This window comes from Microtus oregoni, unplaced genomic scaffold (assembly GCF_018167655.1).
Source record: "Microtus oregoni isolate MIOR12 unplaced genomic scaffold, Mior012 000012F_ref0000307, whole genome shotgun sequence".
Taxonomy (NCBI): Eukaryota; Metazoa; Chordata; class Mammalia; order Rodentia; family Cricetidae; genus Microtus; species Microtus oregoni.
Window position 1 is genome coordinate 28,279,138 of NW_024543071.1, and position 18,250 is coordinate 28,297,387.

Sequence of the window (18,250 nt, forward strand, 5' to 3'; positions counted from 1 at the left end):
ACTATTTAACTACTCTGGGCTCTGATTTTTGTGTGTAGAAAATAATCGATGCTGTGAAGGAACCTCCGCGACAGGGTCATTAAGAGTTTGAATAAACGGCATATGATGTGAACATGCCCACTCTAATTCTAGTGGATTTTTTTTTTTTGCAGTTTCTGTATTAGGTATGGATTCACAGCTGTTGGTATATAGCCACACCATGATACTAAATGTCAGGGAAGGCAGAGTTCTTGAGGCTGAAGGAAGATAAATGTTTGAGAAACCATTAAAAGGGGAAAAAAATTGGTATTCCTGCCAATTATCTGCAGAGCAAATCATAAGCTTATCATCCTTTTATACATGTAACATCATGTCCACTTACAGTTAGAAACAGACACCCTGAGAATGCAAAGACTGTCAGAGACTTAACATAACAGCACCACAGCCCACGCTTGTCAGCACCCTATAGAACTTGCCAGAAGCCCAAGACATTCTCAGTTGTGGGAAGATGTTTCTATAATAAACACAGGCTGAGGTGGCTGAGAATGTTCCTGGACATACTGCTGGAAATGGCTAGAGATGCATTGGGTTGTTATCTGGGGTAGGTTGCTAATGCTGGTATGTGATCGGAATGGACCTTGAAATCTACCAGACTGATTCTTATCACCAAGGAGGATTTGTTCCAAAATGTCAGTCACAAAGAGGTTGGGAAACCTTGTGTTGGTGAGACCTCCAGTTAGAGGCAGGCATCACTAATGTAGTAAATATTTACTTAGTTCTTAGTCTGAGGGTCTGGGGACAGAGGAGCTAATCAGAGGAAGAAGAACTCACAGAATGTAGGTTAGCAGAGGTTATGTGTATTCATTAAATAACACACAGGTAAACATAAATCATAATATTCCTAAATGCTGTAGGACTATATGTCTCTTTCTGATCCCAAACTGGAGAAATAATTGGGCAATATGCAACCACTTAGGAGAAGGGGCTAAATACAAGCTGTTCTCTTTAACATCTTGGCTAATGACCTCTGGCCCAAGTGCTTTAAAAGTACATTTTGAAGACATAGTTGTACATGGGTCCTACCTGGCTTAATACTGTTGAATTCTTTCTCAATCATCTCTTCCGAGGTAGACAGCATAAGGTTCCTTACGTACAGGATTTTCACTGAAGACATCGTGTCTTCATCAACTTCGACTTCTGGCTCTGCCCAGTCTACTGCAATAGGATGTCCCCACAGCTGAATTCTTCCTGTTGACAATGATCAGAAGAACGATTAATTATTTAGAAATCACGACATCATCTCAGCTCACACTGATGGCCTTTTAAATTGAACTGACCGTCAAGGTCTTAAATGGCTAGGACCACTAAAAAAGATTATTATTGATTTTAAGACATTCAAATAATGCAAGAGCTGGACAGAAGAGACTTGTGCGTGATGAGTGGCTTACCATAATGACTGGATGTAAGGAGAAGTAGGATGTGGTTTGAAATGGAGAAGAAGTGAGGAAGCGGTGGGCACGTTGGACTCTCAGGACAGCTTTTATAAGGTGGGGGTAGTTTTTAAGGGGAGATAATAAAAGGGGAGAAGAGCTAAGAGTGGATTCAGGGCTCAGACAGTGTCTGACCCTGAGGAGCATTAAGAGGTCGCTTGTCAGAGACTTAGAGACATCTGGGAAGAGGGTATCTCAATTATGAAACTGTCTCTATCACGTTAGCCTAGCCCCCTGTGGGTGGGGGTGTTACCCCTCGGCATGTGGTCCTAGGTTATATAAAAAGGATATATAACTGGACATGAGTTAGCAAGCAGGCTAGTAAACAAAGTTCCCCCTGAGATCCCCATTTCCATTTCCACCTCCAGGGTCCTGCCTTTGATGGACTGTGTGCAACCTCTGGGCCAAATGAACCCGTTCCTCCCCAGTTGGTTTTGAACACGATTTTATCACAGCAACAGAGATACAATCTGGAAAACAATCTATTAAACAGGGGGAATCCAACTCAGAAAGAAACAAACTGTGTTTTCTCTCTCGTACATATCCTAGTTCGGAATGTGTATGCATGTGTCTGTAAATGTGTATAAATGTGCATAAAGTTTGAAAACCTAAAAAAGAGAACAATTTCTTTTTTATTAAGAGTTCTGAGGAGGCTGGGGAGGGCAGAAGACACACGTGGCATGAGAGAGGGCAAAAGTCTAGGGGAAGCTTATGTCGGGGACCAGAGGATGTAAAGGAAAAGAAGGGGAATTTAATAAGACACTCTGAAAATGTCACGATATCTGATGCCTCGTTTGCTAATTTACAAAGCACATAAGCAGGGCTAGGACATAACCGAGTGGTAGAACGTTGGCCTAGAAAGCTCACTCTGTTCAATCAACAGCACTTAAAAAAAAGCACAATCAAGAAAAACTGTACAAGGACAAAGTAAATCCAGAGTTTCGTTGTCCCCAAATCTGGTGGCTCTTGTAGTTTTCATAAGAGTGGACTATAATGCCACTCTAGATCAGTGGTTCTAACCTGGGGTCATGACCAGGTTGTTTGTAAGGTATCTACATTACAATTCAGGTAAGCTGGAAGGACGCTTACCTGGCAGCAGCCTCCTCCTTGCCATGGCGGCTGCGCGGTGACTCTCATATTCCACAAAGGCAAATCCCCGGTTTTTGGTTTTATCTGCGGCGCTGGGGTAGACGATGACATCAACAACTCCTTCTGTGACCTTTTTCATCTCTGATAAGATTTCTTCCCTCTTTTTGGTTTTGGGGATTCCTCCCACAAACAGTCGGCAATTGTCCACGCTAGCACAGACTCCCAGGAGACGCCCTTTCCTAAAGGGGGGGGGCGGGGGAGGAAACAGTTTTTGTAGTTGGCAATCCACGTGTAACAGAGGATGTTTCAGTACAGACGGACAGACCTGTTCCCTTTCCTCTGGTTTGAAACCAGGGCCTGGCAGTGCATCGTAGATTTGACCACTGACCTCCAAACATTTTAGGGAAGAAAAAGAGAGAAAAGTTTCACCACGTGCAGACCATTCTCATCACTTCCCAGTATCCCAGGACCAAGGCTGCTACACTGGGCTCCATTCCTCAGGTCACCTACGTACACTGTGTCACTGGGTTTTGCCACACCTCCTGATTCATGTATATTGTCCTCAGGCAGAGAAACTGTTCTTATAAGCTGTCATTTGACCTCCACACTCAGAGTACACATGCACACACACAAAGTAAATAAAAATAAACTAGAAATAGTCTCTTGTCTATAATAGATGGTTTTCTTATGTTCGTTTTCCCCCACAAAAGAGCTTGCAAGATGAGCAAAATGTGTGTGATTTCTGTTTTACAAAAAATGAACTTGAGATTCCCAGAAATGAAACGATAAGGTCTTATTAATTCTGAGAGGTGAAACTGGCCCTGCGGCCTCTCTTTATTCTCCTTTACGGCGTCGTCTGTTGGTAAGATGAAAGGTGTCTTCTCCGGCATGGGTAGCTGGCAAGTTTTAAGCATATGTAACTGTTGCTTAAACAGACCTTCACTGGAATAGACACTACCAAACTAAGGTGAGGCCCAAGTCATAGGTATGAATATGGCTGCCATCAATTAAGAAATCCAAACTGTAAGTGAGCAGTGTCTCCCAGCACAGGCCTGTTCTAAGGCAATTTTGTTGAGATGATATTTTCTGGTACCTAGACAACGTCTCATTGCGTACCTTGGTATATTGTCCCTGGCTCTTTTAAAATACTTTCCTAGTTTTATGTGTGGGAGTACTTTGCCCACACATATGTGTGTGTATCACATGCATGTGCACAGAAGAGGGATTTGTCTCCTGGGACTGGCATTTCAGACAGTTGTCAACCGCCATGTGGGTGCTGGGAACCAAATCATACTGTCAGCAAGAACAGCAAGTGCTCCTAACTGCGGTACCACCTCTCCAAGCCAGTGAACAATTGTCAAATCATCCATAAATGTCTTCTTCCTTTCTAAATGTATTTTTAAGGGTGAACATTGTGGCCTCTGGTTGAGAAACTCTAGTAAAAGTGTCCTTTCACAATGAAGGACATTCTGCAGTCACTAACAATAGTAATATGGAAGCATGTTTGGCAATTAAAAGGTATCCAACATCACACTACTCAGGTTTTTTTAAATAAAGAATATAAAAATAATTACATGGTGCCATTCTGTTTATGAAAGATTATAGAAAGTCTGGGAAGACAGTCAAATATGAACATAGTATCTTAGGCACCAGGGTTGTGGACTAATAGTTTTAATTTTTATACTGTTTGCTTTCTGATGTTTTCTATGTGTTAAATATTAGACTGTGGGCTTTATCAATAACTTGAATTACTGAAGACAGTAATGTATCCTTAACAAAAACTCCTTGTTCATCATGAGGAAAAGGTCATCTTTAAGCAAGTGGAAGAAGATCAGTCTGCTTTTCTTGGAACTACTTGGCTCTTGATTGCCAGGGGTCACTGTCTGGTTATTGCTTCCCCTTTTCTGAAGAGCCAAGGACAGGAGTCAGAATCGATAGACCCATCTCACTTTGGTGACATTTACCAGAGAATGCAGTTTCTTGGGTAAGAGGTTCATAAAGTGATCTTCCTAAATTTTTTTGATCTTTTCATCCTATTTTATTTAGACAGGAGCTCGGGCTACTAGCCCCAAACTCACTATATAACCAACAATGACCATGAACTCCCAATTCTGCCTCCCTTTTGGGATTACAATTGTATACCACCATACTGGTTGATGTGGTTCCTGGATTAAAATTCAGGCTTTGTGCATGCTAGGCTCCAAAAAGTAGAGTTACATCCCTAGCCGTAGTCATGTGTATTTTAAATTTTACTTAATAAAGCATAAATACCTCTCTCATTTATTTAGAGATCATATTTTTGATGGTTAGTAGGCTGTTCTGGTATCAGCAGGAAGAGTCTAGAATTTCTAAAGTGTGTGACTCGCCAACATCCTTTCCCAGAATTGCCTGGAGACAAAATACAATTTCTCACAACTTAAGGACGTGACTTTAATGTCTCCAGAAGCCAGGCATTCAGAGGATGCTCAGTGAATATTTGATGGGGAGGAAGATGATATGATAACCGTAGGTCTTTTCTGGGTAATAGCCTCATTCATCCCCTGAGAAATAATGGCTGACAGCAAAGCACAGTCTCTTGTTCCTTTCTGGAAGAAAGGCTCTCTATCTGGCAGACTGACCAAGGCAAAGTGGAATTGTCAAGAAAACTCTGGGTCTCTTCTTGAGTAGTTCATGTTGAATTCATCTCACCTGCTAATTTGTAAACGTTCTCTGTTCTTTTACCTTGCTTCTGACTTCCAATTGCCCGTGATCTTGGCCACTTTCTCTTTCCAAGTTCTTTATCATATTTTTTTTACCCTTTCTTTTTTCCCTACTTACCACTACCACAATTGACAGTTAGCTTACAGAGCACCTGGTCCTCTGAGGTGCAGAAAGTACGTGATCTTAGTTTATTTTTATGACATCTGTAAGTTTTATAGAAAGGAGGGTGAGATTAAAGAGGAGATTGTTAATGAACTATCTTCCTGGTAGCATGATGGTTTTTATTTTTCATACATTTTCTATTTTCAATAGTTTTGGCAGACCCCATGGGTAACCAGCAAGCTATCAGTCAATTCCATAGATATTTCAACTCAAAAGGCACTCTGGGACAGCCTTTACTGATAACGTGTTCATGTCACAGAAGACAAAGGGATGGGAATCTTCCCATCACCAAGACCATATAACTAGAATATGAGTTCATTTGAGGGACCACCTCAATCTAGCTGGACTGTTTTTTTAAATGGCATAGTTTTAAATTTGTTTTTATTTTTTATTTAATTTTATGTGTATGTATGAATACCTGCATGTATGTGTGTGTACCATGTTTGTACCTGGTGCCTATGAAGCCATAAGATAAGGTCAGATTCCCTGGTATTGAAGTCACAGACAGTTGTTATTCTGCATGTGAGTGCTAGGAATCGAACCCAGGTCTGCTGCAGGAACATCAGGTGCTCTTTAACCACTGAGCTATCTCTCCAGACCCCTGTATGTTCTTATTTGTGATTTCATTTAACAACATGAATTCTTATAACTCATATTAAAAAGCCAGGCTAAAGTATAGTTTTGCATAGCCTTTTCCACATTTGCCAGTGTATTTTATTTTTGTATAATATTTAGAACATTTCTATGTGATGTGGCCAAGTGTAAGGATAAAAGTGATGTTCTGAGAAGTCAAAGGAAAAAATGCCCATATATTTTCTTATTGTGGACACAGTCTTTTACACATCACACAGATTTCTTTTGGGTTCATAGGGGTATGTGTGGGAGGAAAGGCCTATTTGCACTTCCTCTCAGATTGTTCTAGAACTCAACCTTAGGACTGACTAGCTAAGCAGTAAAGGTTGCCTCACCCAGTTGTTTTCACATAGCTGAAGTTGGAAGGTGGTGGCTCACACCTTTAATCCCAGCACTTGGGAGGCGGAGGCAAACAGATCCCTATAAATTTGTTGCCAGTCTGGGCTACAGAATGAGTTCCAGGACAGCCAAGGCTAGTTGTTAATTGTTTCACAGGATTATGAGGATGTTTGTAGCCTCATGTTCTTCCATATAAGTAGGAAAACATTAGAGAGAAAGCCACTCTGTCAGCATTTATCAGATTTAAGTTTCCATCAATTTTAAGACTCACCTGCACCAAAGAAGAGGGGTAAATGTGGAAAACTGAATCTTGGGCTCGAGCTGTGATAACTTTTATTATCTATAGGTTATGATGTTCTAAAGTTTTCAAAACTCTTTGAATTATTTCTACAATTAAACCCAGAAAATGGATATAATCTCCACATTTTAGGTGAAAGTTGGGGCTGGAGAGATGGGTCAATGGTTGGAGTATGTACTCTCGCAAAGGACCCAATTTCATTTCCAGTGCCCATGTAGGAGAGCTCTCAACCACTTGTAAGTTCAGCTATAGTAGATCAGATGCCATATTTAGGGACCCCTCCCCCAACTCTCTTGGCTTTTCTAGCCAAACAGCAGGAGACCTTCCTGCAGGTAGGCTCCCCCCAAACTCAACCCCATTGACCAGATGCTCCAAGCTATGGGTTCCACCCCACCCCCAAACTCACCTATCCTCCTGCAACCTTGGTGGAACTCTGAAATACAGCTTGCTCCAATAATGAGGGAACTTAAGAGCCTGCTATAGTACTGAGGGGACTAAGAGCTTGCTACAATACTGAGGTGATCAAGAGCTTGCTAAAACACTGAGGGGACCAAGAGAGAGGACCAAGGGAGCGAACTAGGAGAGAAGACCAAGAAAGCAGGCTTAGAGAGATCTCAGAGGCTTCCTGAGACATTGACAGTATAAAGCAGACCAAGATAAATTTCCAAACGTTCAGACAGCCATTGTAAGAATTGTAACAAGGTTCAAAGATACTGCCAGCCTCATTTGAAGGAAGAGATGGGTAGGCACTAATGCAAGAATTAATTTTACAATCTAAAAAGCAGCATGGCAACACCAGAACTCAGTGGTCACACAACAGGAAGACTTGATCATCCTAACCCAGAATAAGCAGAAGAAAACAACTTTAAACATTGTGAAAATGATGGAGACCTTTAAAAAGAAAACGAAAAACTTCCTTAAAGAAATGGAGGAAAAGACAAACAAAAAAATGGAAGAAATTAGTAAATTTTTCAAAGAAACCCAAGAATACCAAGAAAAAAACAATCAAACAGGTGAAACAAGCAGTTCAAGACTTGAAGACTGAAATAGAGGCAATAAAGATAACACAAACCAAGGGAATTCTGGATATGGAAAATCTGGGTAAATGAACAGGAACTACAGAGACAAGTATAACCAACAGAATTCAAGATATAGAAAAAGGAATCTCAGGCACTGAGGATACAATAGAGGAAATAGACTCATTGATCAAAGAAAACAGCAAATCCAACGAATTCTTAACACAAAATGTCCAGGAAATCTGGTATACCATGAAAAGACCAAATCTAAGAATAATAGGGGTAGAAGAATGAGAAAGACTTCCAGCTCAAAGGCCCAGAAAATATATTCAACAAAATTATAGAAAAAAACTTTCCCAACCTAAAGAAGGATATTCCTATGAAGGTACAAGAAGCTTACAGAACACCAGATAGACTGGATAAAAAAAAATCCCCTTGCCATATAATAATCAAAACACAAAATATACAAAATAAAGAAAAAATATTGAGTTCTGCAAAGGAAAAAGGTCAAGTAACATATAAAGGTAAACCTATCAGAATTACACATGATTTATCAATGGAAACCATGAAAGCCAGAAGGTCTTAGACACTAAGTGACACTCCAGACTTGCATCCATGCAATACCCAGTAAAGCTCTCTTTCACCATTGATGGAGAAAACAAGATATTCCATGACAAAAACAGATTTAAACAATATGTATCCACAAACCCAGCCTTACAGAACATACTAGAAGGAAAACCTCAACCTAAGGAAGCCAATAACACCCACAATAGCACAGACATCTGACAACCCTCCACCAAGACAACTCAAAGAAGGGAAACACACAAACACTACCACCAAAAAAAAAATAACTGGAGTTAACAACCACTGGTCATTAATATCACTTAATATCAATGGATTCAATTAACCTATAAAAAGACACAGGCTAAGAGAATGGATACATAAACAAGATCCAACATTCTGTTATATACAAGAAACACACCTCAACCTCAAAGACAAACACTACCTCAGAGTAAAGAGTTGGGAAAAGATTTTCCAATCAAATGGACCTAAGAAACAAGCAGGTGTAGCTATCCTAATATCTAACATATAAATTTCAAACTGAAATCAATCAGAAGAGAAGGAGAAGGACACCTTACACCCATAACAGGAACAATCCATCAAGATGTAGTCTCAATTCTGAATATCTATGCCCCTAATACAAGATCACCCACAAATGTAAAAGAAACATTACTAAAACTTAAATCTCACATCAAACCCCACACACTAAGAGTGGGAGACTTCAACACTCCACTCTCACCAAGGGACAGGTCAACCAGACAGAAACTTAACAGAGAAATAAGAGAACTAACAGATTTCATGAATCAAATGGACTTAACAGACATCTATAGAACATTCCACCAAAACACAAAAGAATATACCTTCTGCTCAGCACTTCATGGAACCTTCTCTAAATTTGGTCACATACTCGGTAAAAAAGCAAACCTTCACAGATACAAAAAATTGGAGTAACCCACTTGTCTCATCAGATTACCATGGATTAATGTTAGAATTTAACAATAATACTACTCTTAGAAGGCCTATAAACTCATGGAAATTGAACAGTGAATTACTGAACCACCCCTGGGTCGAGGAAGAAATAAAGAAATTAAAGACTTCCTAGAATTCAATGAAAATGAAGGCACAACATAACCAAACCTATGAGACACTATTAAAGCAGTTGCTAAGAGGAAAGTTCATAGGACTAAGTGCCCACATAAAGAAAATGGAGAAAGCTCACATTAGTGACTTAACAGCACACCTGAAAGCTCTAGAAGCAGACATACCCAGGAGGAGTAGAAGAAAAGAAATAATCAAATTAAGGGTTGAAATCAACAAAATAGAAACAAAGAAAACAATAAAACAATACAAAGAATCAATGAAACAAAGAGCTGATTCTTTGAGAAAATCAACAAGATAGACAAATCCTTGTCCAAACTAATCAAAAGGCAGAGAGAAAACATCTGAATTAACAAGATCTGAAATGAAAAGGGGGATATAACAACAGACACTGAGGAAATTCAGAGAATCATTAGGTCATACTACAAAACCTGTACTATATAAAATTAGAAAATGTGAAGGAAATGGACAATTTTCTAGATAGATACCATATACCAAAATTAAATTAAGACCAGGTGAGCAATTTAAACAAACCTATAAACTCCAAGGAAATAGAAGCTGTCATCAGAAACTCCCAGACAAAACAAAACAAAACAAAACAAAAAAGCCCAGGTCCAGATGGTTTTAGTGTAGAATTCAACCAGAACTTCCAGAAAGAGCTAATACCCATGCTCCTCAAAGTGTTCCACATAATAGAAGCAGTAGGAACATTGCCAAAATCTTTCTATGAGGCTACAGTTACTATTATACCAAACCACACAAATACCCAACCAAGAAAGAGAATTACAGACCAATCTCACTCATAAACATGGATGTGAAAAATACTCAAGAAAATACTGGCAAACTGAATCCAAGAACACACCAAAAAATCATCCAACATAATAAAGTCAGCTTCATTCCAAAGATGCAGGGCTGGTTCAACATATGAAAATCTATCAATGTAATCCTTCATATAAATAAACTGAAAGGGAAAAAAACCGTTATGATCATTTCATTAGATGATGAAAAATCATTGGATAAAATCCAAACCCCTTTATGAAAAAGGTCTTGGAGAGGTCAGGGATCCAAGGAACATACCTAAGTATAATAAAAGCACTATACAGCAAGTCGACAGCCAACATCAAATTAATGGAGAGAAACTCAAAGTGATTCCACTAAAATCAGGAACAAGACAAGGCTGTTCACTCTCTCCATGTCTCTTCAACATAGTTTTTTGAAGTTCTGGCTATAGCAATAAGACAACAAAAAGAGAACAAGGGGATTCGAATCGGAAAGGAAGAACTCAAAGTTTCATTATTTGTAGATGATATGATAGTGTGTATAAGTGATCCTAAAAACTCTACCAGAAAACTTATACAGCTGATAAACACCTTCAGTGATTTGGCAGGATATAAGTTCAACTAAAAAAAAATCAGTAGCCTTCCTATATACAAATTATAAAGAAGCTGAGAGGGAAATCCGAGAAAGATCACCTTTCACAATAGCTACAAATAACATAAAAGAACGTAAAATCTTGGGGTAACACTAACCAAAGAAGTGAGAGACCTATTCGACAAAAACTTTATGTCATTAAAGAAAGAAATTGAAGACGATCTCAGAAAATGGAAAGATCTCCCACGCTCTTGAATGGGTAGAATCAACATAGTAAAAATGGCAATCCTACCAAAAGCAGTCTATACATTCAGTGCAATCCCCATCAAAATTCCAACACAAATCTTCACAGACCTTGAAAGAACAACAATCAACTTCATATGGCAAAATAAACAATCCAGGATAGCCCAAACAATCCTGTACAATAAAGGAACTTCCAGAGGCTTCACCAAACTATTGCAGAGCTACAGAAATGAAAACAGTTTGGTACTGGCATAAAAACAAAGAGGTTGATCAATGAAATTGAACTGAAGACCCAGATTATTAATCCATACACCTATAAACACCTGATTTTTGATAAAGAAGCTAAAATAATACAATGGAAAAAAGAAAGTATCCTCAACAAATGTTGTGGGCATTACTGGATGTTAACATGTAGAAGAATGAAAATAGATCCCTATCTCTCTGTATGCACAAAACTCAAGTCCAATTGGATTAAAGACCTCAATATAAATCCAACCATACTGAACTTAATAGAAGAGAAAGTGGGAAGTGGTCTTTAATGCATGGGCACAGGAGACCACTTCCTAAATATAACCCAGTGGCACAAACACTGAGAGCAACAACAAAGAAATGAGAACTTCTGAAATTGAGGAGCTTCTGTAAAGCAAAAGACACCATCAATAAGACAAAAAGGCAGCCTACTGAAAGGGAAAAGCTCTTCTCCAGGCCCACATCATACCGAGGAATTATCTCCAATATATATATAAAGAACTCAAGAAATTAGACATCAAATTTTTAAATAACCCAGTTGAAAAATGGGGTACAAAACTAAACAGAGAATTCTCAACAAAAAACCCTCAAATGCCCAAAAGATACTTAAGGAAATATTCAATCCTTAGCCATCAGGAAAATGCAAATTAAAACAACTCTAAGATACCATCTTATACCTGTCAGAATGGCTAAGATAAAAAACACCAATGTAGCTTATGCTGGAGAGGATGTGGAGTAAGGGGAACACTCATCCATTGCTGGTAGGAGTTCAAACTTGTACAACCACTTTGGAAATCACTATCGCAGTTTCTCAGAAAATTGGCAATCAACCTACATCAGGATCAAACAATACCACTCTTGGGCATATACTCAAGAGATGCTTAATCATACTACAAACTATGTTTATAGCAGCATTATTTGTAATAGCCAGAAACTGGAAACAACCTAGATACTTCTCAACTGAAGAATGGATAAAGAAAATGTGGCACATTTACACATTAGAGTACTATTTAGCAGTAAAAAAAACCCAACGACATCTTGAATTTTGCAAGTAAATGGATGGAATTAGAAAAACACTATCCTGAGTAAGGTAACCCAGACCCGAAAAGATGAATATGGTATGTACTCACTCATAAGTGGGTACTTGCTATAAACAAAGGATATTGAGCCTATAGTTTATGATCCTAGATAAGCTAAATAATGAGGTGAACCCTAAGAAAAACATATATAAATCCACCTGGAAAGTGGAAACAGGCAAGGTCGCCTGAGAAAATTGGGAGTATGGCGGTGGGGGAAGAAAGGAGGATAGAGAGGAAGAGGAGGGGACAAGGGGAGAGGTGAGGAGAACTTGAGGGAATGGAATAGTTGAGAAAGAGAAGGGACAGAGATGAGAACAAGGAAAGAGATATCATGATTGAGGGAGCCATTATAGGGTTAGCAAGAAACCTGGCTAACCTGGCTCTAGAGAAATTCCCAGGAATCCACAAGGATAAACCCAGCTAAGAGCCTAAGCAATAGAGGAGAGAGGGCCTTATCTTGACTTGTCCTGTAGTCAGACTGATGAATATCTTAAATATCACCATAGAACCTTCATCTAGTAACTGATGGAAACAGAGGTAGAGACCTGCATCGGAGCACTGAACTGAGCTCCTAAAGTCCAGTTGAAGAGTGGGAGGAATGAGAATATGAGCAGAGAGGTCAAGATCATGATGGGGACACTCACTGAAACAGTCTACTTGAGCTAATGGGAATCCACCAACTCCAGCCAGACTGAGAAGGAACAAGCATAGGATCAAACTAGTCCTTGTGAATGTGGTTGACAGTTTCACGGCTGGGCACCAGGATTTATCCCTACTGCATGTACTGGCTTTTTGGGAACCTATTCTCTTTGGATGACACCTTGCTCAGTCTAGATATAGTAGAGAGGGCCTTGGACCTTTTCCAAAGCAATGTGCCTTACCGTCTCTGAGGATTGGATGGGTTGGGGTAGGAAGATGTGTGCAGGGAGTGGGAGGAGAGGAGGGAGTAGGAACTTAGATTGTACAATGAAAAAAGATAGTTTTCTTTTTTAAAAAAATTTTTAAAAAACTGAAAAAACAAGAAAACCAAAAAAAAAAAAACCAACTAAAAACCAAAAAGCCATATATAGTCCTCACTTTCCCCTCTTACAGCTTCCCCAGTAGTCCAGTTCTTAACCCTTTCGGTTACTTTCACTTGTGATTTCCTCATCTAGTCTCCATCATTGCTTGTCTAGGTCTGGAATGTGCCTCAACTTTCTACACGGTTTCCCTCTTTCAGTTCGCTGTCTACCCTATGCTCATGACAATGCTTTAAAACACATAAAGCTAATTCAGATTCTTTCCCAAATCCAGATCTTTATATCAATAAATTCAGATTCTTCAGTAGGGATGATGTTCTCCAACTGTACTGCTTTTAACTATCTTCTCTCTTTTCCCCTTCTGGATTTTCTGTCTTTCAAACATGTCAAACATCAAATTTGTTTTAATTTGAGGAATTTTGTACTTGCAATTTGTTGCCTTTCCCTTTAATAACCTTATTTGGGGTCTGACTGTCTTGACTGAATTTTTCATTCAAATATCAGACCATATTTTACTTTTTCAGGCAGCATGTTCTTAAAACAACCAAATTCAAGTAACATTCTCTTCACACAATCTATTCCTCCTTGCTTTCTGTTATCAAGTTTTTTAATTCATCTTTTGTATTTGTGTCCTATGGGAACAGAGAATACCTTGATGTGTTTCTATTCTCTTAAGCAGTATTCTGTACATATTAATGAAATTAGTTAATTAATAAATTTTATCTCTGTGAACTTTAGCACCCCATACAATAATAAGATTAAAATAAATGTTTAGCCAGATCATTTTCCTCAAAGAATGATCTAGCATTTTATTTCAGCTTTGCTGGCTTGTGCACACTCTATTATGTAAACTCAACACAGGTGAATTTCTGGATCCAGTTTGAGTTTAGAAGATGAGGAACTTACCTAATTTCATAATTATTAAGTTGCTTGATTGCGTTCTTGGCTTCCTGCTTATTTGAGAATGTTACAAATGCATAGCCTCTATTGTTGCCATTAAAATCCATCATCATTCTCATTTCATAAATTTTACCAATCTGTAATGAAGAGAAACAGAACATTTCTATTTACATATTTATACTCCCAAGTGTACGTGCATGTGTGTGTGTGTGTGTGTGCGCGCGCGCACACACACACACATGCACACAGGCACACACAGGCACACACAAGATGCTTGCTGAACTGCCTCCTGCCGTGTTTGGCATTTGTAATCATGGGAATGGTTTGCATACTTTTATAGTGGATTCAGATTAATGATCTAACTCATGGGAAAAGCCAAGTTAAATAATGAAAATAAGGACAAATGGCATTTCAGCCTCCGCTAACGAAATGTGCTTTTGCCTGAGCAAATGACCTTTTGTCATACAACTATCTGGAGATTTATGTAGCGTCTTGAGGAGCCAAAAGTGCATTTGTCATTAGAAGTACAGCTTCTTCTTAGATCTACCCAAGCCTTCTGGGTTGTCTTGTAATGTCTCTGTGGATTGACCTTTACTTGGCTATAGTCTGTACTGACATATAAAACAGGAAACAAGGGTACTCATTTGGGGCCTTGCTAAACTAACTTCCCGGCTGTCTTTTCCCACTGCCATGATGTCAGAATAAATATAGTGTATCTCTTAGGGACGTTTCTTATTTTAGCAGTTTCTAGGTTGCAAATGAATGCAATCCTCAATACAACTGACAGAGGATCAGAACCTCTTAGCAAAGTAGTCCTTGTTTTCCATCTACCTGTCTATCACTCTTCTGCTTGTCCTTATTGTCCTTCTCCTGTACTCCAACTATCTTGAACTAATCCAGACTAAGCAGTTTATTATCCCTAGCTTTGATAAGCAGGGTGATCCAAATACATACACTGGCTACGTGGGGAGAGATGCCAGTAAGCCTGCACGTACTTCAGCTCTTGATGGCCCTCTGCTTCGCCTCACTCTACTCCACTCCAAAGAACTCACTGAGGGGCATCTATTTCTTCTTGGTGGAAGAGTGAACATTTTTCCTGTTTCATATGTCATCCATTCTCATTTTCATGTTAAGAAATAAGAGAATGTTCAGGATTTTTCTTATGCTATCTGAGATTCACTGTATAAAATCAGTGGCTCCGAACCAGAGGCTGCACATGGTGGCAATTAATTTTTGCCATTTAGGGGATGAGCCAAATTCTCATGTGCAATGTGATTTCTGGAAAGAATACACCTGGCAACATATTTAAATTAACTTTAAGATTGTATTTTTCTATAATTTTGAGTTTAGTATTAAAATGCCATATGGAACTAGGGAAATATTTTCTTTAGTAATCACATAGGGACATTGAGTAACCATGTTTTTAATCTGTTCAGTATATTAAGATAATCAATTCTACTTGCGGAAGAAAATTTTACTTGAATCAATATGTATAATACACAAACTTAAGCCAGGCAAGCACACATAATTTCCTACATGAAATGCTGCACTTTATAAGTAATATTAAGATGTCAAGTTGCAGCAGTATCTTATGTTTGATGGAATGCTCCACTGTTCTGTAATCTTAGATACTTGGGATTTGCAGTAATTCAGCTGCTAGGAGAGAAACGGGGGAAGAGATATGAATTTGAGAACTGTCAGCAATAGTCATTCAAGTTATCCGTGCAACAAGACAAAGATCTGGACAAAGGCAGTAGCAATAAGGAGACAGCCATTAGATGATGGGAAGGTTTTCTTTCTTTCTTTTTTTAATTGATTTTATTGAGCTGTATGATTTTCTCTGCTCCCCTTCCTTCCTCTACCCTCCCCTTCAATCCTCTCCCATGGTCTCCATGCTCACAGTTTACGCAGGAGATCTTGTCATTTTAATGCTGTCTATTGCTGATGTGAAGGATGTGGGGGAGAATCATCAAACTGGGCACTGGAGAGATGGCACAATGGGTGATGTGCTTGCTCTGTAAGTACGAGGACCTAGGCAAATCCAGATGCAACAGTACACATCTGTAATCCCAGAACGTCTACACTGAGCTGGAAAGTCGAGACAGGAGAATCTGGAAGCTCGTGAGCTAGGTAGACTTGTATATGCAGTAGTGAACAATTAAAGACCCCGACTCAAACAAAATATAAGGTGAAGACAGACACTAATGCTGTCTTCTGACCACCACACATGTGTTTTGTTGCTTTCTTCCACACTTACACACAAAAACATATGCACACACACATTATATACTTACATTTCACAGAGAGATTTTTTTAAAAAGTTGAAAAATAGTTAAAGCTAACTAAAGAAAATAGTATTTCTTACCTGAAAGAAGAAATTAAATTTGGACTTACTTTTTCACACAATGGAATGAGTTCATCCTCAAAAAGGTCCCGGGGAAGTTTTCCAATAAAAATCTCACAGCCCCTTTCTGGGGGTGCAGCATCCCAGCCTGGTGGAGGACCACCATATTTTCTTTGTCCATTTTCCTGTGTGTCCAGGAAAGACGGTATATGAGAGAAGAAGACATCAAAATCTTTAACTTGTTTTCCTCATTTTTTTTGAAAAAAAACCATTTTGGTTAAGGAATAATTTAGGAAATATTTGTCATTGTTGAGTAATTGTAGTTGACAAAGAAGATAAAAGTTAAAGACTTGTCTGTGTCTACGCGAATCTTAACACTTCTCTGCCTCAAAGACTTGCTCAAGATAAACATGACTGACACCTGTGAAGTGCTTAGCAGCACACGAAGGTATTCACAGATGTCTTTACAGAATTTCTCATCAGTGACAACGTTATAGAGTGAGAGGCTGTGCCCTAATACAGCGGAGTGGTTCAGAACCCACTACAGGTCTGGGCAAAGAGACAAAGTCTGTGACTTTGTATTGTTTTCAAAAATTATTTTTGTTATTTCATTTTACTGTAGTAAAATAGCTCAGTCCAAGTTTCTTAACAATTGAGAAGACAGGTCGTCCTGCTGTTGTATGAATGTCTGAGAGGCAGATCATCAAGGATTCTGACTGTCACTGTGGTCTGGGCTCTGATTTAGCCTCATGGTTGTGTGCAGCGTCGGCACGCTTAGAACTGGAGCTTTTCGATTCCATTAGTCACTCTCTAGCTGCAGAGCTTTAGGCAAATATCCCCTCAGCCCTCAGTTTTCTCATGTGCAAAGTGGGGGTGACAGTAGCTTTTCCCAGAGGGTAACCTGCCCTTGGCCCTTAGCCTGTAATCAATACTCAGCTATTATTAATTCCTTTCTTCTCTCTCCTAATCCAAACAAGAGAAAGACCATCTAAACAGTAAAAGGTGGTTAATTTGGGGGCTAACTGCTGCTGAAAGATTTCAGCCTCTTTCCAAAGATGACAGTATTTATAAGATGTTTCCTAATGCTGCCTCTTTACGTGGGGAGCAATGATGTTCTCAGTCCAAAGAGCACTGGCTTTTATACTTCTCTCAGACCTAATAGATTTTTTTAGAGGAATGACACTGGCATTTTCCTCCAGTGTCAACTATCCAAAGTATGGGCACAGTCGGGCACTGCAGATCTGCTGAAGCTCATTCGTTGGAGTACAATGAAGAAGCTACAATGCCCTTCAGCATGGTTGGTACTCCAGACCATTGCGTTTTCTTAAAGGACTCAGATGTTGGCGTTCTTTGCAAAAGTCACTGTTAATAGATTAGATAGTTTTGTGCCAGGATGTATAGTGTTGTGTAACAAACGTAATCTATGGAGTGGAAAGAAAAATGCCCCAATAGATCACTCCCCTCATCCTCAAAAATAATTACTGGCAGAAGCTTTGATCTTCCTTTCCAATTATTTTCTGTGTATACTTTTGAAAGATGTGTTTCAGTTTAAAGACTTTGTTTGGTGAGGTGCCTGCTCATTGTTTACAATGAAAATAAAGCAGCTTGTGATATCACTTCTAGGCTCTGTCTATACCAACTTCAGTTTCCAATATTTATTTATTTATTATTTATTCTTTA

At 39.0% G+C, this 18,250-nt stretch overlaps 1 protein-coding gene across 2 annotated transcripts in view; it reads right to left on the minus strand.

The window, feature by feature from the left end:
• A1cf (APOBEC1 complementation factor) overlaps nucleotides 1-18,250 on the minus strand; it is a 79,519-nt gene that overhangs the window by 23,559 nt on the left and 37,710 nt on the right. For both annotated transcript variants that reach the window (XM_041661150.1, XM_041661149.1), the window contains exons 3-6: nucleotides 16,621-16,755; nucleotides 14,233-14,363; nucleotides 2,559-2,797; nucleotides 1,063-1,227 (exon numbers count right to left, since the gene is read on the minus strand). In XM_041661150.1, coding sequence (XP_041517084.1) covers nucleotides 1,063-1,227; nucleotides 2,559-2,797; nucleotides 14,233-14,363; nucleotides 16,621-16,755 — 670 coding nt within the window. The remainder of the gene's footprint in view (nucleotides 1-1,062; nucleotides 1,228-2,558; nucleotides 2,798-14,232; nucleotides 14,364-16,620; nucleotides 16,756-18,250) is intronic.